Below are 15,995 nucleotides of genomic sequence, written 5' to 3'. Positions count from 1 at the left end.
AAACCTCTAAGGAAGGAGATTCCACCACCTCCCTAGGGAACCCATTCCAGGGCTTCACCACCCTCCTAGTGAAATAGTGTTTCCTAATATCCAACCTAGACCTCCCCCGCTGGAACTTGAGGCCATTGCTTCTTGTTCTGTCATCTGCCACCACTGAGAACAGCCGAGCTCCATCTTCTTTCGAACCCCCCTTCAGGTAGTTGAAGGCTGCTATCAAATCACCCCTCACTCTTCTCTTCTGCAGACTAAACAAGCCAAGTTCCTCAGCCTCTTCCCGTGAGTCACGTGCTCCAGTCCCCTGATCATTTTCATTGCCCTCCACTGGACACTCTCCAATTTGTCCACATCCTTTCTGTAGTGGGCGGCCCAAAACTGGACACAGTACTCCAGATGTAGCCTCACCAGTGCCGAATAGAGGAGAATAATCACTTCTCTCGATCTGCTGACAGTGCTCCTACTAATGCAGCCCAATAAGGGCACACTGCTGATTCATATCCAGCTTCTCATCCACTGTAATCCCCAGATCCTTTTCTGCAGAACTGCTGCTTAGCCAGTAGGTCCCCAGCCTGTAGCGGTCATCTTACCACCAGCTGGAAATCTCTCCACGATAGCAAAGAATTTTTGAAGGTAGCAACATATTCTCTCCCACCTCCTGCAGAGGCATCTAGCTTAAAGACCCTGTGTCATGTTAAGCTTCAGAGTCCCTTTAAACTTCTATTTTTTTTTTTTTTTAAAAAAAAAAGGTCAAAGCTTTCAGTTAAGGTGTGAGGTCTTCCACTGAGGCGCTTTAAAATAATATGGTTAAGTAACAAGGTTAAAAGCCACTGTGGGTAAGAGCTATTCAAGTTTACACAGAGGAGGAGAAAAGTCTAGCCTTTTTTTGAAAAGTACTTTAAGAAACTTATTTCTTCAAATAATTTTTTTAAAAGTTGTTTCCCCTTTGTTAATTTTGAGTGAAATAGCTTGTTAAAGTGATTGAGACTTAGACGGAAGCACCTCTCAGACATGGAAGGTTTTTCTCATGATGCTCAAACTTCAGGTATCTACAGCACATTAAGCACATTGATTACTGCCCAGCTTTCTACTGGAAACAACCTTGTTACTACATATTTATAACATTTTTTTATTTCTAGCCTCCAACTTTAAATGTGGGTCTAGCTGTAATAATAATAGGGTTAATTTCTTTTTTATATGTTGTGCAACATAAGAAGGGCTATACTGGGACAGATCAATGATCCATCTAACCCAGTATCCTGTCTTCTGTCAGTGGCCAGTGCCAAATGATTCAGAGGGAAAGAACAGAATAGGGCAATTTATCGAGTGATCAACCCTCAGTTGTCCCGTCCCAGTTTACAGCTGTCACACATTTAAGGACACCCAGAGTATAGGATTGCTACCTTTGACCATCTTGGGTAATAGCCATTGATGGACCTATCCTTAATCTAAGTTTTGTTGAACCCCGTTATACTTCTGGCTTTCACAACATTCCATGGCAACAAGTTCTACAGGTTGATTATGCATTGCGTTTGTTTTAAACCTGCAGCCTATTAATTTCATTGGACCCTAGTTCTTGTGTTCTGTAAAGAGATATAATACTTCCCTATTCACTTTCTTCTGATTTTATAGACTTCTGTTATATCCCCCTTATCATCTTTTCTAAACTGAACAGTCCCATGCTTTTTAATCTTTCCTCCTGTGGAAGCTGTTCCATACCCCTAAATCATTTTTGTTGCCTTTCTCTGTATCTTTTCTAATTCTGATGTATCTTTTTGGGGGACGTAGACCAGGGCTGTACGTAGTATTCAAGGTGTGGGTGTATCTTGGATTTATATAGTGCAGTTATATTTTCTGTCTGTCTATCTCTTTCCTAATGGTTCCTAAAATTATGCTAGCTTTTTTGACAGCCGCTGCAAATTGAGTGGATGTTTTCAGAGAACTAGCCACAATGACTCCAAGATCCCTTTCTTGAGTGGTAACAGATAATAAGAACCTATCATTTTATATGTATAGTTAGGATGTTTTTCAATGTGTATTATTTTCCATGTATCAACATTGAATTCCATGTCTTTTTGCTGCCCAACCACCCAGTTGTATGAGATCCCTTTGTAACTCTTCAGTTAGCTTTAGACTTAAGTATCTTGAGTAATTTTTTATTATCTGCAGACTTGCCACCTTACTGTTTACCTCTTTGTCCAGATAATTTATGAATATGTTTAACGGCACAGGTCCCAGTACAGATTTGAGGGACCCAGTGTTTACCACATTCCATTATGAAAACTGACCATTCTTATCCTTTGCTTCCTATCTTTTAACCAGTTATTGATCCAAGAGAGAAGCTTCCCTCTTATCCCATCACTGCTTACTTTGCTTACGAGCCTTTGGTGTGGAACTTTGTCAAAGGCCTTCTGAAGGTCCTGTCACCATATATCAACTGCTTCACTCTTGTCCATGTGGTTACTGACACCCTCAAAGAATTCTAATAGATTGGTGAGGCATGAGTTCCCTTTACAAAAGCCATGTTGATCTTTCCCCAGCATATCGTATCCATCTTTGGGTCTGATCCTTCTGTTCTTTACTATTGTGTGCACCACTTTGTCTGGTATAGCAGTTAGGCTTAACAGCCTGTAATTGCCAAGATCGCCTCTGGAGCTTTTTCTTAAAAACTGTGTTACGTGGCGTTAGCTATCCTCCAGTTTTCTGGTACTGAGGATGATTTAAACAAATGGTTACATACAGTTAGTAGTTCCTTCAAAACTCAGGTGAATACCATCTGGTCCTGGTTACTTATTACTGTTTAAATAATCCATTTGTTCCAAAATCTCCTCTACAGCCACCTCAATCTTGGACAGGTCCTCAGATTTGTAACCTAAAAAAAAAAAAAGGTTCACATGTGGGAATCTCCCACACATCCTCTGCAGCGAAGAGTAGTGCAAATAATTCATTTAGCTTCTCGGCAACAGCCTTGTCTTGGTCGAGTGCTTCTTTGGCACCTTTATCATCCAGGTGCCCCACTGATTGGCAGGCTTCCTGCTTCTCATGTACTTAATTTTTTGCTGTTAGTTTTTTGCTAGCTTCAAATTCTTTTTTGGCCTGCATCATTATACCTTTACACTTGACTTGCCAGAGTTTGTTTTCCTTTCTATTCTCCTCTAGCAGGATTTGACTTCCACTTTTTAAAAGATGCTTTTTTGTCTGTTTAATTATGCAGTATAGCCATGGAGGCATTTTTTTGGCCCTCTTACTGATTTGTTTTGTTTTTTTAATTTGAGGTACACATTCAGTCTGAGGCAAGTATAGACTAGAAGTGCTACATTGTTGCAGCTGCACCAGGTCTGGTGAAGATGGTCTATGCCAACAGGAGAGCACTCTCCCGTCAGCATAATTACTTAATCTCCATGAGAGGTGGAAGCTGTGTTGGCGGCAGAGCATCTTCCACCGACATAGTACCAGTGTGGACAGCGCGTGGGTTGCTGTAACTTGCATTGCTCGGGGGGGGGGGGGGGGACATCTTTTTCACACCCCTAGGCAATGTTAGTTAGATCAACTTAAGCAGTAGCGTAGACCTGCCCCAAGCCTCTGTTTTGGTGTTGTCTGCAAGTTTCTTGGAAACTATCTAACATGTCACTTTTGTGACTATTCCCTTTTAATTTCCATTTAACTAGCTCTCATTTTTGTGTAATTCTCCTTGTTGAAGCTAAATGCTACTGTGGTGGGTTTCTTTGGTATTTTGCCCCCTACAAGGATGTTAAATTTAATTACATTATAGTTGCTATTACTGAGTGATTCAGCTATATTCACCTCTTGGGCCAGATCCTGTGCTCCACTTCGGACTAAATCAAGAATTGCCTCTCCTCTTGTGGGTTCCAGGATTAGCTGCTCCAAGAAAAAGTCATTAATGGTGTCCAGACATTTTATCTCTGCCTCCCATCCTGAGGTACGTTTTTGTGGCCTCTCTACTCTTCCACAGCATTTCACAGTCACTGTTGCCATCCTGGTCACGTGGTCGGTAATGTATTCCTACTGCTATACTCTTATTATTCAAGCAGGGAACTTCCGTCCATAGAGATTCTATGGTACTGTTTGATTCACCTAAGATTTTTATTATATGTGACTATGCCTTCTTTCATATACAGTGCCACTTACCCACCAACGCAACCTACTCTGTTATTCCTTTGTATTTTGTACCCTAAGCGTGTTCCACTGAGTTTCTGTGATGCCTGTTGTATGACTATCCTCATTTAATACCAGACACTTAAGTTCACCCATCTCAGCATTTAGACTTCTAGCATTTGTATACAAGCACATATAAAATGTGTCAATATTTAGTTGTCTGCATTCATGTGATGTAATTGAGTGGGCCTCTTTTGTTTGACTGTTTCTGCCTCTCCTCTTTACTAGGATATAGGGAGGATTTATTAAAGGGGATGCTCTAAGGCAGTGGTTCTCAACCAGGGATATGTGTACCTCTAGGGGTACTCAACTCATCTAGAGAAGTGTTTCTCAACATGAGGGTTGCAGCCCCCAGGGGGTCACAGGATGGGTTTGGGGGAGTTGCAAGGCTGGCGTTAGGAAATGGCAAGCAGGGCAGTTACCTGCCACACCACAGGGGGCATCACAAAGCTAAGTTACATGCTTCAGCCACAGGCAGCGGAGCTTTGGCTTCGTACAAGACTCATAAGTGGAAAAACAGGCTCAAGTAGCATTCTGAAATGCAAGTACAATATTTATATTCCAATCCATTTATTTTATAAGTATATGGTAAAAATGAAAGTCAGCCATTTTTCAGTAATAGTGTGCTGTGACACTTTTGTATTTTTATGTCTGATTTTGTAAGCAAGTAGTTTTTAAGTGAGGTGAAACTCGGGGTACACAAGACAAATCATACTCTTGAAAGGGATACAGTAATCTAGAAATGTTGAGAACCACTGCTCTAAGGGATGTCTCTGTCCAAACCGTGTGCTCCTCCACAATTGTTGGCTTTCCCCTAGTCCTTAGTTTAAAAAGTCCTCTATGACCTTTTAAATTCTGCATGCCAGCAATGTGGTTCCATTTTGGTTTAGGTCCTCCCTGTACAGGCTCCACCCTTCCCAAAAGGTTTCCCAGTTTCTAATAAACCAAAATCCCTCTTCCCCACACCATCATCTCATCCATGCATTAAGCCTCTGCCTTTCTGCCTGTATAACTGGCCCTGCATGTGTGGAACTGGAAGCATTTCAGAGAATGCTACTATGGAGGTCCTAGACTTCAATCTCTTATTTCTAAGCCTAAATTTGGCCTCCGGAACCTGTCTCCTACCTTTCCCTATGTCCTTGGTACCTACCCAAACAAGATCAAGCAGTTAGATACTTTAATATTCCTGCTTGTTTTCAAGGTGGCTTTACTGAATCAGGTACAAAAATGGTATTAGTGCAGAACTGTCAAAATTACTAGTTTTTAAAATATTTTTGCAGCTGCTCTTCAAAGAATATTCTGCCTCACACAAATAATTTTGTCTATCATGTGATTCAGTGTCTATCCAAATGCCTCTAACACTTACATTTCAAAAATATTTTTAATTCTGTACAGACTCTATGGCATAAAATACTTCAGTGAGCTATGTCACACTCATTTTATGTCATACTCTTTAGCAACGAAGCTCAAATCTTTTTGTGTATGCCAAAGGAAGCCTTTGATTTTCCCTCACTGGTATTTCACTTGATTTCATCAAACACTGTAATATAGCCTGAGCAAAACCAAGTTTTAGACTCAGACAAGGTGCAGGCTACTCTATGCTGGTTTCAAAGGAGACTATGTACCTTAAATATTTGCCTACTTATTTTTAAACTGTCAAAGCAAGTGTAGAATAAAACATACATATTTTTACCGTAAAGGGGAAAAAAACTGCTCAAGAAAGAGGTCTTCTATATCTGTGTCTCAGAAGTAGATCCTGACTTTTAAAAAAAAAAAAAAAAGACCAGCACAAGGTAAAAAAACAAAATTCTCAGAAGAAGCACATAATTTTGAATATGTACTTAAAGTTTAAATATAAAATATATCCACTTTGAATATCTTTTAATTGCATCTCCACTTCTAGTTTTCGATCTTGCAGGTTAACTCAAACACACATTATTATGAATCCTTAATTATTCTAAGAAACTAACACTGACATTTTTTCCTGTAAAATTTATTTACAAAATTTACCAGTCTTTTGCATTGACATTTAAATATGAATAATCTAACACACAATAAAATAAATCCATAAGCATATGAAACAATCTCAAATTAGTTCTGCAATATGTTGGAACAGAATGTTTGACTTCTTCATGCAGTCTTTCAGAAATTCAGAGATCTTGAAGTTTGCTGAAAATATTAAAAACAGTATTTAATTTGTATAACATACATCATTGTTTCCTGAAACCAATTCACTTACCATTATGCTCTTTCATACCTGAAAGGTTTAATAAAGTCTCAAATATTTGAACAGATTTACTGCCTTTTAGTGGGGTATTTTCTATCTTCTGGTCAAAGTTGTGTGAACAATTCTATTATAGACTCCCTTATCTTATATCAGCCATTTAAAAAAAAAATCTAGACAGACTTATTAACTGAATCACAGAGTTCTATTTAATAAGAAATACTTTTCACATTTCTCATAAGCTTCTATTGTAATGGATTCAAACTGAAGCAGATCTCATCACAACAGTAAACCTACTATACGAAGCTTTCTATTGCCAGTACATTTTGACTGGCCTTTTTTCCAATCGCTGTCCAGACCACATGAAGTTTACAGGTGTAAAATACTGAAAATCTAAAACTAACCCACAATCACTTGTTGACTAGATCATGATCCCAAGCATGTCAGAAAAATTGCACTGGGATTTAATTAGCTCCAGTTACAACAACAACAAAACTATATTGGAAACACATTGTTACAGCAAAACAGGACACTGCATGGAGGAAGAAGCAAATGTTTTCCAAGATCTAGGCACAATATAGCACCACCTCCACTGAGGGTGCCAGATATCCGTTTTTTGACCAGAAAGTCCAGTTGAAAGGAGACATGTACAGTGTCTTGTCAGATGTACTGACTGGACACCAAAAGTCCAATTACTGGGGAGGGGTGTTGGTGGGAAGGAGCACCAGGTCATCAACCTGTGCCAGCCACTGCTCAACTGGGGCCAACTCCTACTTGCATCTCCTGGGCAGGCAGCCTCCCCGTCAGGGGCTGCAGTTCTCTTCCCAGTGCAGGAGCAGAGGGAGCCCAGCTGGGGGGGCAGGGCATGGGGGAAGAGGCAGGACTGGGGAAGGTTCCAGCACTCCTGCTGTAGTGTCCGGTTTTCAGAAATTAGAAAAGTTGGCAACCCTAACCTCCATAAGTTAATTACTTTCTTTCAGCATTGCAGTTGGGCTTGAGGTACTGAAAAGCATACGGTACTCTCTCTTTTTTTTTCCCCTCTACTTACTGATTTTATTATTTTATCACCTACATTTTTACTATAATTTGTAAATTTATTATTTTTATTGTAGGGATTCAGGACCCTGACTACACACATTTATGTATAAAGTAATAAAGTATATGTCAAAAATTACGTGTTAGTTATTGGAACATTTGCATCCAGATACTGTTAAGATATTGTTGCATTTAATAAATAAATAAGCAAATACAAATTCATGGTAGTGGAAAATGGCCAGTTCCTGCCCTGAGGTTTGTGTACTTCACTCCCATTAGCTTCAATGGGAGCTGCATGTTTGTTTCTGAAGGCAAAATCTGAACTTTGCTTCATTGTCCTTAAGTACGCTATGTATGGGTACAAGTATGCTATGTTTGGGGTAACGAGAGATGATGATCTTTTGTCTATATCATTAAATATTCCTGTTCATTCTGAGAAGAAAGCCAGCAGAAAGTGGTTATGTTAATCATTTGTTAATAACATCAGGTCCTGAAGCTATTTACCTGTCTTCTACTGTTTTGTTGGAGGGATAGAACACCTTGAAAGAAAATCCACTTCTTGGAAAAGAACCCTATAATGAAAAATATACCAAACTTGTGTCAGCAGCTTGTAGTGTTATTATGCGAAGAACAAATTGTAACTGCTTTCTTTTTGTCTGTTAACCATACAGTAGTTTCCCTTCTATATTTGGCCTACTACGAATACTTAGAATAATTTAATTGAATAAATTCAATTTTAAAGATATTATACAATTCTCTGCTTATTGGTGATGTAGTGTCCTTATTTTGGTAAAGCATAAAGAAAATCTTACAGGATTTATGCAAACGCAGTCAGTATTAGTAACAGTGAAAGGATCATATTTATCTGCAGTGACGATCAGATCTGGCACGGGGTACACTCTCAAGGAGTAATCATATGCCCAAAATACAGGGCTGACATAAAGTGGAAGTGGAGTCAGATGTCCTTGTGATAAGATAGTCTTTACAAACTGCAAGACAAAAATAAAAGAAAATAATGAAATGTTCAATCAACCGAAATTCATGTTTGCCATAATTATTTACCAATTCTCCATCTTAAAAGCAACTCAGAGATGCTTATAGTTTTCATGTATTTCTCCTCTCTTGTTTTTTAATCAGTGACACTTGCAGAAAAGCACGTGTTTGTGAAAAGAGTATCTATTTCTGCTTATGTCTCACTAGAAGTCCTAATCCTGTCTGCACCACAACAACTAATTGTGAGGTCTCAGTTACAATCTCAAGAACAGTAAGATTAATGAACACATATATATAGTCAAATCAGAATTATTCCACGGATCATACTGAGTTTGAAGGACCACCAACCGCTGTTAATGGAAGCATTACATGCATATGACTCTATGGTTCCACTGATATTAATGAAGACCTGAAGATACCATAAAGTCAACATGAGGGCAAGGTTTTCCCCTCCCATTAAATTGCTTTAATGAGGCAGACTGAAAAGGAGGAGGGCACTATGGGTACAATGCAACACAGCTCTCAGAGGGAAAATGCTGTGGAGTCATGCAGAAAGCATCCTTGCGGACACATACAATAGGAGGGAGAAAGGTGTTTTTGTCATTAATATAGGAAGTAAAGATTTGTGGCATGCATGCATGCACAAAATGAAGATTTGTAAATTTCTGTTCTTGACTGGGTAGCTCTTGACACTAAAAGGCTCCACTGTTGTGTGACGCAGTAAGGGAAGGAAACCTCAGAGACAAATAGGTGCCAAGCTGTACAAGCCTTGGGTACCACAAACAAACAAAAGAGCAATATAAACTCAGCCACCATTCTGACCCCTGGAATATCAAGGCACAACAGGATATATTATTCTAAACCTTTTATTAAGAAGTCAAAATTACTTGGCACAATGGCTATTACTGGCAACATACACACCCAGAACACTGATTGCTAGAAAGTTCCAAACTTGTGCATTTAGATCGGGGTAGGCAACCTATGGCACGCGTGCTGATTTTCAGTGGCAGTCACAATGCCTGGGTCCTGGCCACCGGTCCCGGGGGCTCCGCTGCCAGCCGGGGTTCTGTCCGCTGACCTCACTCAGCCTGCTGCTGGCCCTGGGTCACCTGGCCACCGGTCCCACGCTGCTGGCCTGGGGTACCGGCCGCCAGCCCACTGCCAGCCGGGGTTCCATCTACCGGCCCCCTCATCCCGCTGCTCAGCCCAGGCCCCAGCCACCAGTCCGGGGGGCTCCGCTGCCGGCCTGGGGTTCCATCCGCCAGCCCCGCTCAGCCCGCTGCCAGCCCCAGGTCCCAGCCCCTGGTTTGGGGTACCGGCCCCCTGCCAGCCAAGGTTCCGGCCACCGGCCCCGCTCAGCCTGCTGCCAGCCACGGCCACCGGTCCGGGGGTCTCTGCTGCTGGCCTGCGGTCCTGGCTGCTGGCCCGGGGCTCTGCTGCTGCCCCCAGCTGTGGCTCTCTGGCCCCAGCCTGGGGCAGTAAGGGGTACAGACAGGGTCAAGAAGGGGCGCAGCTCAGCATGGCTCACATGGATTCTTATTATTGGCACGCAAAACTTTAAATTAGAGTCAATAAATGAATACTCGGCACACCACTTCTGAAAGGTTGCCAACCCCCGATATAGATGCATGGGCCTCAGCCATGGAATCCAGAGAGACGAGGACTCAAAGAACTCTGAATGCTGCCAGTTTGTGTTAGATCTTCAGTTATTTTACTATAGAACTTACTTCTGAAGTAGTAACATATGCACTGAACTCTTTTTACAATACTGTCCTCAGTCATCATCAAACATTCTATTATGAGGTTTTGTTATAGTGAGGTAAGTGATACAGAACTATAAAACACTGTAAATCAAGGAGATCCTAACAAGAAATTTTGAGCACTGTAGCCAATTATTATTTTTAGTATTCATATATCATGCAATATGATAATATGTTATACTATATGTTCATTGTATGTTAATTAGAGTTGATCTGTAGGATGATTAATCAGTATTTAGAGGAACCAAGTATTAGTTTAATGATTAAGACAAGCTGAAATGCAAGACCTGTAGGCCGAAGCCTGCAAGATTTTAGCTTAACTATTTTAGGCCTTGGAGACAAGAAATTATTGTGCAAGACAATGACTGAGAAATAACCCAAGAGATGATGGGAAAAAGAGGCATTAATTGGTAACATTGCAAAAAGTACAGCTAGGAAGATTAAAATTAAATCATAAAATTCTGAAACAACAAATAGTCTCTTAACATGTGCCCTAACCACAGACAAAGGTAGTATGTCAATATTGACGAGAACCTACCCAGCCTTTAAAATTTGGGGTGCCTTGTGTTTCCAGGAGACACAAATCAATAAGAAAGAGGGTTGACACTTATGGACATGCACAGAATGTAGGTATAAATGGATTCAGAGTATAAAAGGGTTGTCCAGAGCAGGGAAATTGGGCTTCCTACGGGAAACTCCAGCAGGAATCACTCTTATATTGATAGTCAATCCATGAGAGGGCCATCAGATGGTATCGCCATCTAGGAGGATGTGAGTATGTCTGTAGGTATAACTAGTTCACTATACGCGTCCATAGAAATTGTATATGTGGTGACATTTACAGCTTTGTTGGTAACTTTAATAAAACTACTAAAAGATAGATGCTCTTGTAATTGTACGTGTTATTTGCCTATGGTTTCATGTGTTCCTACGAACTCTAAATCTAGAGCTAACAGAGGTGACTCTATTGAACTGGAAACTGTAGCCACAGAGCCAAACCCACTGAGGTATGATTAACATTAAATAGAATAAAAGGCTACATCGTACTCTTAACTTACGTGGTTAGGAATATCCAAGTTGGTACTAGGAAAGCGGACGCAGTTTCTGCACATTTTATTTACTAAATCTTCACGAAAGATGATTATTTCTTGTGTGCAGTACTGAACCCTGAATAGAAAATACCGAATGAAATTTTAATTTTCCTGGCATTGGAATGAAGTAATAAATGTTATGAAAGCCTGGAAAAATATTTCAATGTCAATCTCTTCCCTATTGTTTATATCTACAAAAATTGAAGATAAATTGCAATTAAAACCACTCTCTCCAAATCCTGACATCACGCCTCCCTTCCTCTCAAATAGAAAAGTAAACATATTGGATCCGAGCTGTCTTTGTTTATATTTCTGCTACTGAACTTTTAGGTGAGGGAAGAATATAAGATAATTGCACACTATGTACAGATACTAATTTTAAAGGACACATAAACTTATTTATTCCTCAATAAATAACAAGTAGAAGAGGTTACAAGGTAAAATGTACCTTTTACTGCTAATGTTTAAAACTAATTTCCCTCTAATATATTTACTGTAGCTATCACACATTTTAAGAATGTTACTTCTACACACAAACTGGTCACTCACTAAAACAATATGAAAAATAGCAATAAGTGTTTTGCATTCTCTGGTTACTATAAAAGTCACACATTTACCTGCAAGGATTTGTAGTGAAAACTGAAAATGGCACCTGCTGTCTGAATTCACTAGTGATGTTGTCGGCTAGTGGTGGCCTACAACAAAGAGTAACATTGCAGAAGATTTGTATGCTCTTTAGCAATATTGTACTAGAAAGTTCTTAAAATTAGAAAAACTCTGTAGCAAACTTGCCTTGGCAAAATTGAACCAGGACCAGGATCTTCAGGGCCAGGAACAAACACAAATCGACTGCTATAAACAATTTAATGCATAACTTATGTTTAATATAATCATAATTCCAATTATCTAAATTTAAGTTACATATTATGAATCAAACTACAAAGATGCTTAAGTAATGTTACTCTATGGGTACCCATTCAGCTGACCAGCGCCAGTAATTTGAGAACTGTTATTACAAATTCAGAGCATCAGAAGATGGAGAGGATGAGCCTGGCTACCCCTGCCTTTCCCTCCATACCCTCAAATCCATGTAGTAGTAGTATTTATTTGTATGACCACAGGAGCCTTCACAGACTAGGGCCCCATTGTGGTAGGTGCTGTACAAACACAAAACGAACCTGTGCTCAAAGAGCTTACATCAAAGTATAAGATGAGACAACAAATGAACAAACAGACAAGTGAGCACAAGGGAACAATAAGAATATGGGTCAGCATGATTGGCAATGGTATCAGCAAAGCAGTGGCCTAACCATTGTCACTTTTGCAGGCATCACAGCAAAGGAGAGTTTTAAACAGGGTTTTGTAGGGAGTATCAGCCCCACAGCCATGGAAGGAGGCTTTGAAAGATCCACAGAAACAGGAACAACATAGTGCAGAGAGATCATTTACAGGAGCTCCCCTTCTATTAGTTCGCTCCTAAAATAATGGCTGTGGAAAGCTGTCTGGGAGAGAGGTGGAAAGGAAGTGCATCTGTATCAAGCCAATATTTCAGATGAAGCTTTCTGGGGCTTGCACAGCTTGAAGGCCTGCTGTTGCTTCCAGCAGTGTAAAATCTTACATTTGAATTTATAAAATCCAACTTAGGCCCTGATCTTGCACTGGGCACCAGGCAGGCACAGAAGTTCACCCGAATAGCACTCTGGCAAGATCAGGGACTATAACTAGTATACATGAAAACAGTTCCAGAGCTGGAGAATTGGTCTAACCTTTGTTCAACAAACAGTTGCTCACATTACACAGCTATCACAGGCTGGATCCAAACCTTACACAACTCCAAAAATAACAACAATATGACCTTGTTTCAACCCTGTGGCATGGTACTGTGAACAGCTACACAATCATAGCTGACCCATAGTAATTAATAAAGTATTTAAAAGTCATTAGCACAACTATTCTGTTAACTTTTTCACATAACAAACATAACTTTACCATTATGTTTCCATTTTGATTTTGATACATACCTTTTATGAATGCTGGGGTATTCACATATTATGTCAGCAAGAGCCTTGAGGGAATCTGAAGTCAGAAAAAAATGCATTTAAAGATTTCTTATGACATTACCTGTCTGGACACTAAAATTATGTACTTCATGAACTATTCATACATTTTAATATGTCTAAAATACTGTCTCTCCTAAAACATTAAAAATGTTATAGAAGTGAAAAAGTATATATTTTAATCAGTATTTGTTGCCCATTTAATGTACAATAAATATCTGACTACAAAGACTTTCATACCTTTTAGGGATTGAATTTGATTTTTTCCATATGGTGCAGATGAAAAATTTCCACAAAAGAAAAAGCAAGTTGGAGGCACAGAGGAGTAACCTGGGAAAGATACATGAATATTACACTCAGTATTACTTTGTACTTTAGGATTCTTCACTGATGAACAGCTCACCCATAACTATTTAGAGGGGACAGGATTGAGATGCAACATCTCATTTACAGGGAATTCTCTGTTATCTGCAGCAATAACAACACAAGGTCTGCTCCAGCTCCAGACTTCAGTAGGAGCAGAAAAGGCCAATAGTTAGTATTTCCACACAAAAGAAATCAAATCACACCGGATTAATTAAAAATGAATACACTGCAATTTTAAAAATACCTACTTTCCCTACACAACAGTAAAAAGGACAGATACATCTTACAGATACTGTAAGGGTGTGTATACATGTTCCAAAGTTTGTGTGCGCAAACACACGCCTCTCTCTGCACTAAAAAGTAATTCCAACACACTGCAGCATACTTACTTATTATTTCTTTAGATTGTTAATTAGAGGTACCTCTCTAAACAGTCTAAGAGTCTCTGACAAATATTTTAAATACAACAAATCACAAAAAGAAACAGCAACCCGATAACACAAAATATTAGTAAGTAATAAGACAAATTTAAATAACCAAAATAAACCAAATTCCCAATAAAAATTAACAAGAACAAGTACTGAGGCTTTCATATATATCTCTGATTTACATCCCAATTTTTGAAATTATTCTATTCCAGGCTCAAGTTTTGTTCCACTGGCTTAAAATGCAATTGATAAATGAAGCATCTAACAAAAGGTTTTATGTAAAAAAAATTAAACTCCTAACCAATGTCTCTATACTGATATTTCTCCCAAATATTACTATATGTTTTTAAAAAGCGTGCCATAAATAAAACTCTTATTTGACCTAATTTTTGAAATAGTAAATCTATTACATGCATCCTAGATAGTAGGATACTTAACTGATCAAGATCCCTTTATTACTTTATCATATGCAATCTTAGATCTGTTTAAGTCACTTCTTGTCAACCTTTGTCAAAATAATTAATTAGTTTCCATAACGTAATACTAGGATAGAGTTTGATAATTTGTCTCCCATTTTCCATAAATTAACAGTAATTTCCCACCTATGATTTTGTTTTTTCCACCTCCTCTGCTTTGGATAGAATGCAAATGATTGAATACATTTTGTTCCAAAGGTATTTTGGAACACCAAGAAGCAACTCATGGATCACTCAGACATTTGCTGTACAAGAGCTGTCAACATTACTAATGTAATATGTGAGGGGAAAAAGCAGTGCATATTTTAAAAATAAATCATAGCATGTTCTTACTGCTAAAACCAGCAATAGCACAAGAGGGAGTATTAGATTCCAATAAAGTAAAGGATTTCTTAAAAAAAAAAAAAAAAAAAAGCCAAGGAAGAAACAAGGCAAACATTCTTGTCATGTCACATCACATAACATAGCTACAATTCAAAACAATATTGTTACTAAATGAAATATAGAGAGGTATCTGAGCTTACAACTTTTTGCAAAAACACAATGCAAATCCATTTTAAAAACTGTTAGAGAGGGGTCCAAATTAGAAAAATAATACAAGCCATGAATCAGCGCTGCAACCACTTGAAGAAAGACTGACTTTTCATCAGAACTGGGCATAGGTTTGGCAGGGTTCTAAACATAATAAGATGTGCCCCACTCCGCCCCAACTCCTTCTCTAAATGTAAGGTTATTCAGTCATGTGTTCATGCCGAAATTGGCATGTGGCTAGTGACTATTATGCTACTGCCCGAGCTTTTCTCAGCATCTGCTTAACAGTGACAGATTAGTTGTCATATCACAACTTGAGGAAAACTCCTTTTTTGGCAAAAGAACCTATTTTAAGTCATAAACCCAACCAAACTGCTTAAACATTCTTCAACATAAGGATCAGCTAAAAAGGCAAATAACACTGCACCTACCTGAAAACATAGTGTGAAGCTTTTCTAACACTTCCACTTGGTCCAGCCAAACATCAGAAACAAAAACAAACATGGCATCTTCATTTTCATCCTCCAGTTGTTTCAGTTTTGCAGAAGCTTTTACTGAAGTTGAAGAAGGCCCTCCAAAAAAATTTATGTTCCCATAATATGCCCTACAAAATTAAAAACAATATTTTGTCATTCTTCAGATTTTTATTTCTTTTAACATGTTTACTGCTGTAGTACTTAAGGGCCACTCAAGAGTGGGACCCCACTGTGCTAGGCATTGTACAGAGTAGTAGATGGTCCCTGCCCTTAAGAGCTTACAATCTAAATATACCAGGCAGACTCAGGATGGGAAAGGGGTAGAACACACAAGCAGAGTGAACAATGTGGTAGCAGCAAACAGCATCTTAGTTCCACAATTTAATTT

General features: G+C 39.0%; 1 protein-coding gene across 1 annotated transcript in view; it reads right to left on the bottom strand.

Annotated features, from left to right (window-relative positions):
* Window positions 1-853: 853 nt before the first annotated feature.
* Window positions 854-15,995, bottom strand: part of POLE2 (DNA polymerase epsilon 2, accessory subunit) — a 28,791-nt gene continuing 13,649 nt past the window's right edge. The window contains exons 11-20 of the mRNA XM_073350231.2: window positions 15,563-15,735; window positions 13,571-13,660; window positions 13,295-13,349; window positions 12,066-12,125; window positions 11,891-11,968; window positions 11,241-11,349; window positions 8,242-8,418; window positions 7,934-8,001; window positions 3,799-6,339; window positions 854-2,866 (exon numbers count right to left, since the gene is read on the bottom strand). Coding sequence (XP_073206332.1) covers window positions 6,321-6,339; window positions 7,934-8,001; window positions 8,242-8,418; window positions 11,241-11,349; window positions 11,891-11,968; window positions 12,066-12,125; window positions 13,295-13,349; window positions 13,571-13,660; window positions 15,563-15,735 — 829 coding nt within the window. The 3' untranslated portion in view covers window positions 854-2,866; window positions 3,799-6,320. The remainder of the gene's footprint in view (window positions 2,867-3,798; window positions 6,340-7,933; window positions 8,002-8,241; window positions 8,419-11,240; window positions 11,350-11,890; window positions 11,969-12,065; window positions 12,126-13,294; window positions 13,350-13,570; window positions 13,661-15,562; window positions 15,736-15,995) is intronic.

This window comes from Lepidochelys kempii, chromosome 6 (genome assembly GCF_965140285.1).
Source record: "Lepidochelys kempii isolate rLepKem1 chromosome 6, rLepKem1.hap1, whole genome shotgun sequence".
Lineage (NCBI taxonomy): Eukaryota > Metazoa > Chordata > Testudines > Cheloniidae > Lepidochelys > Lepidochelys kempii.
This window is presented reverse-complemented; position numbering and strand designations above follow the sequence as displayed.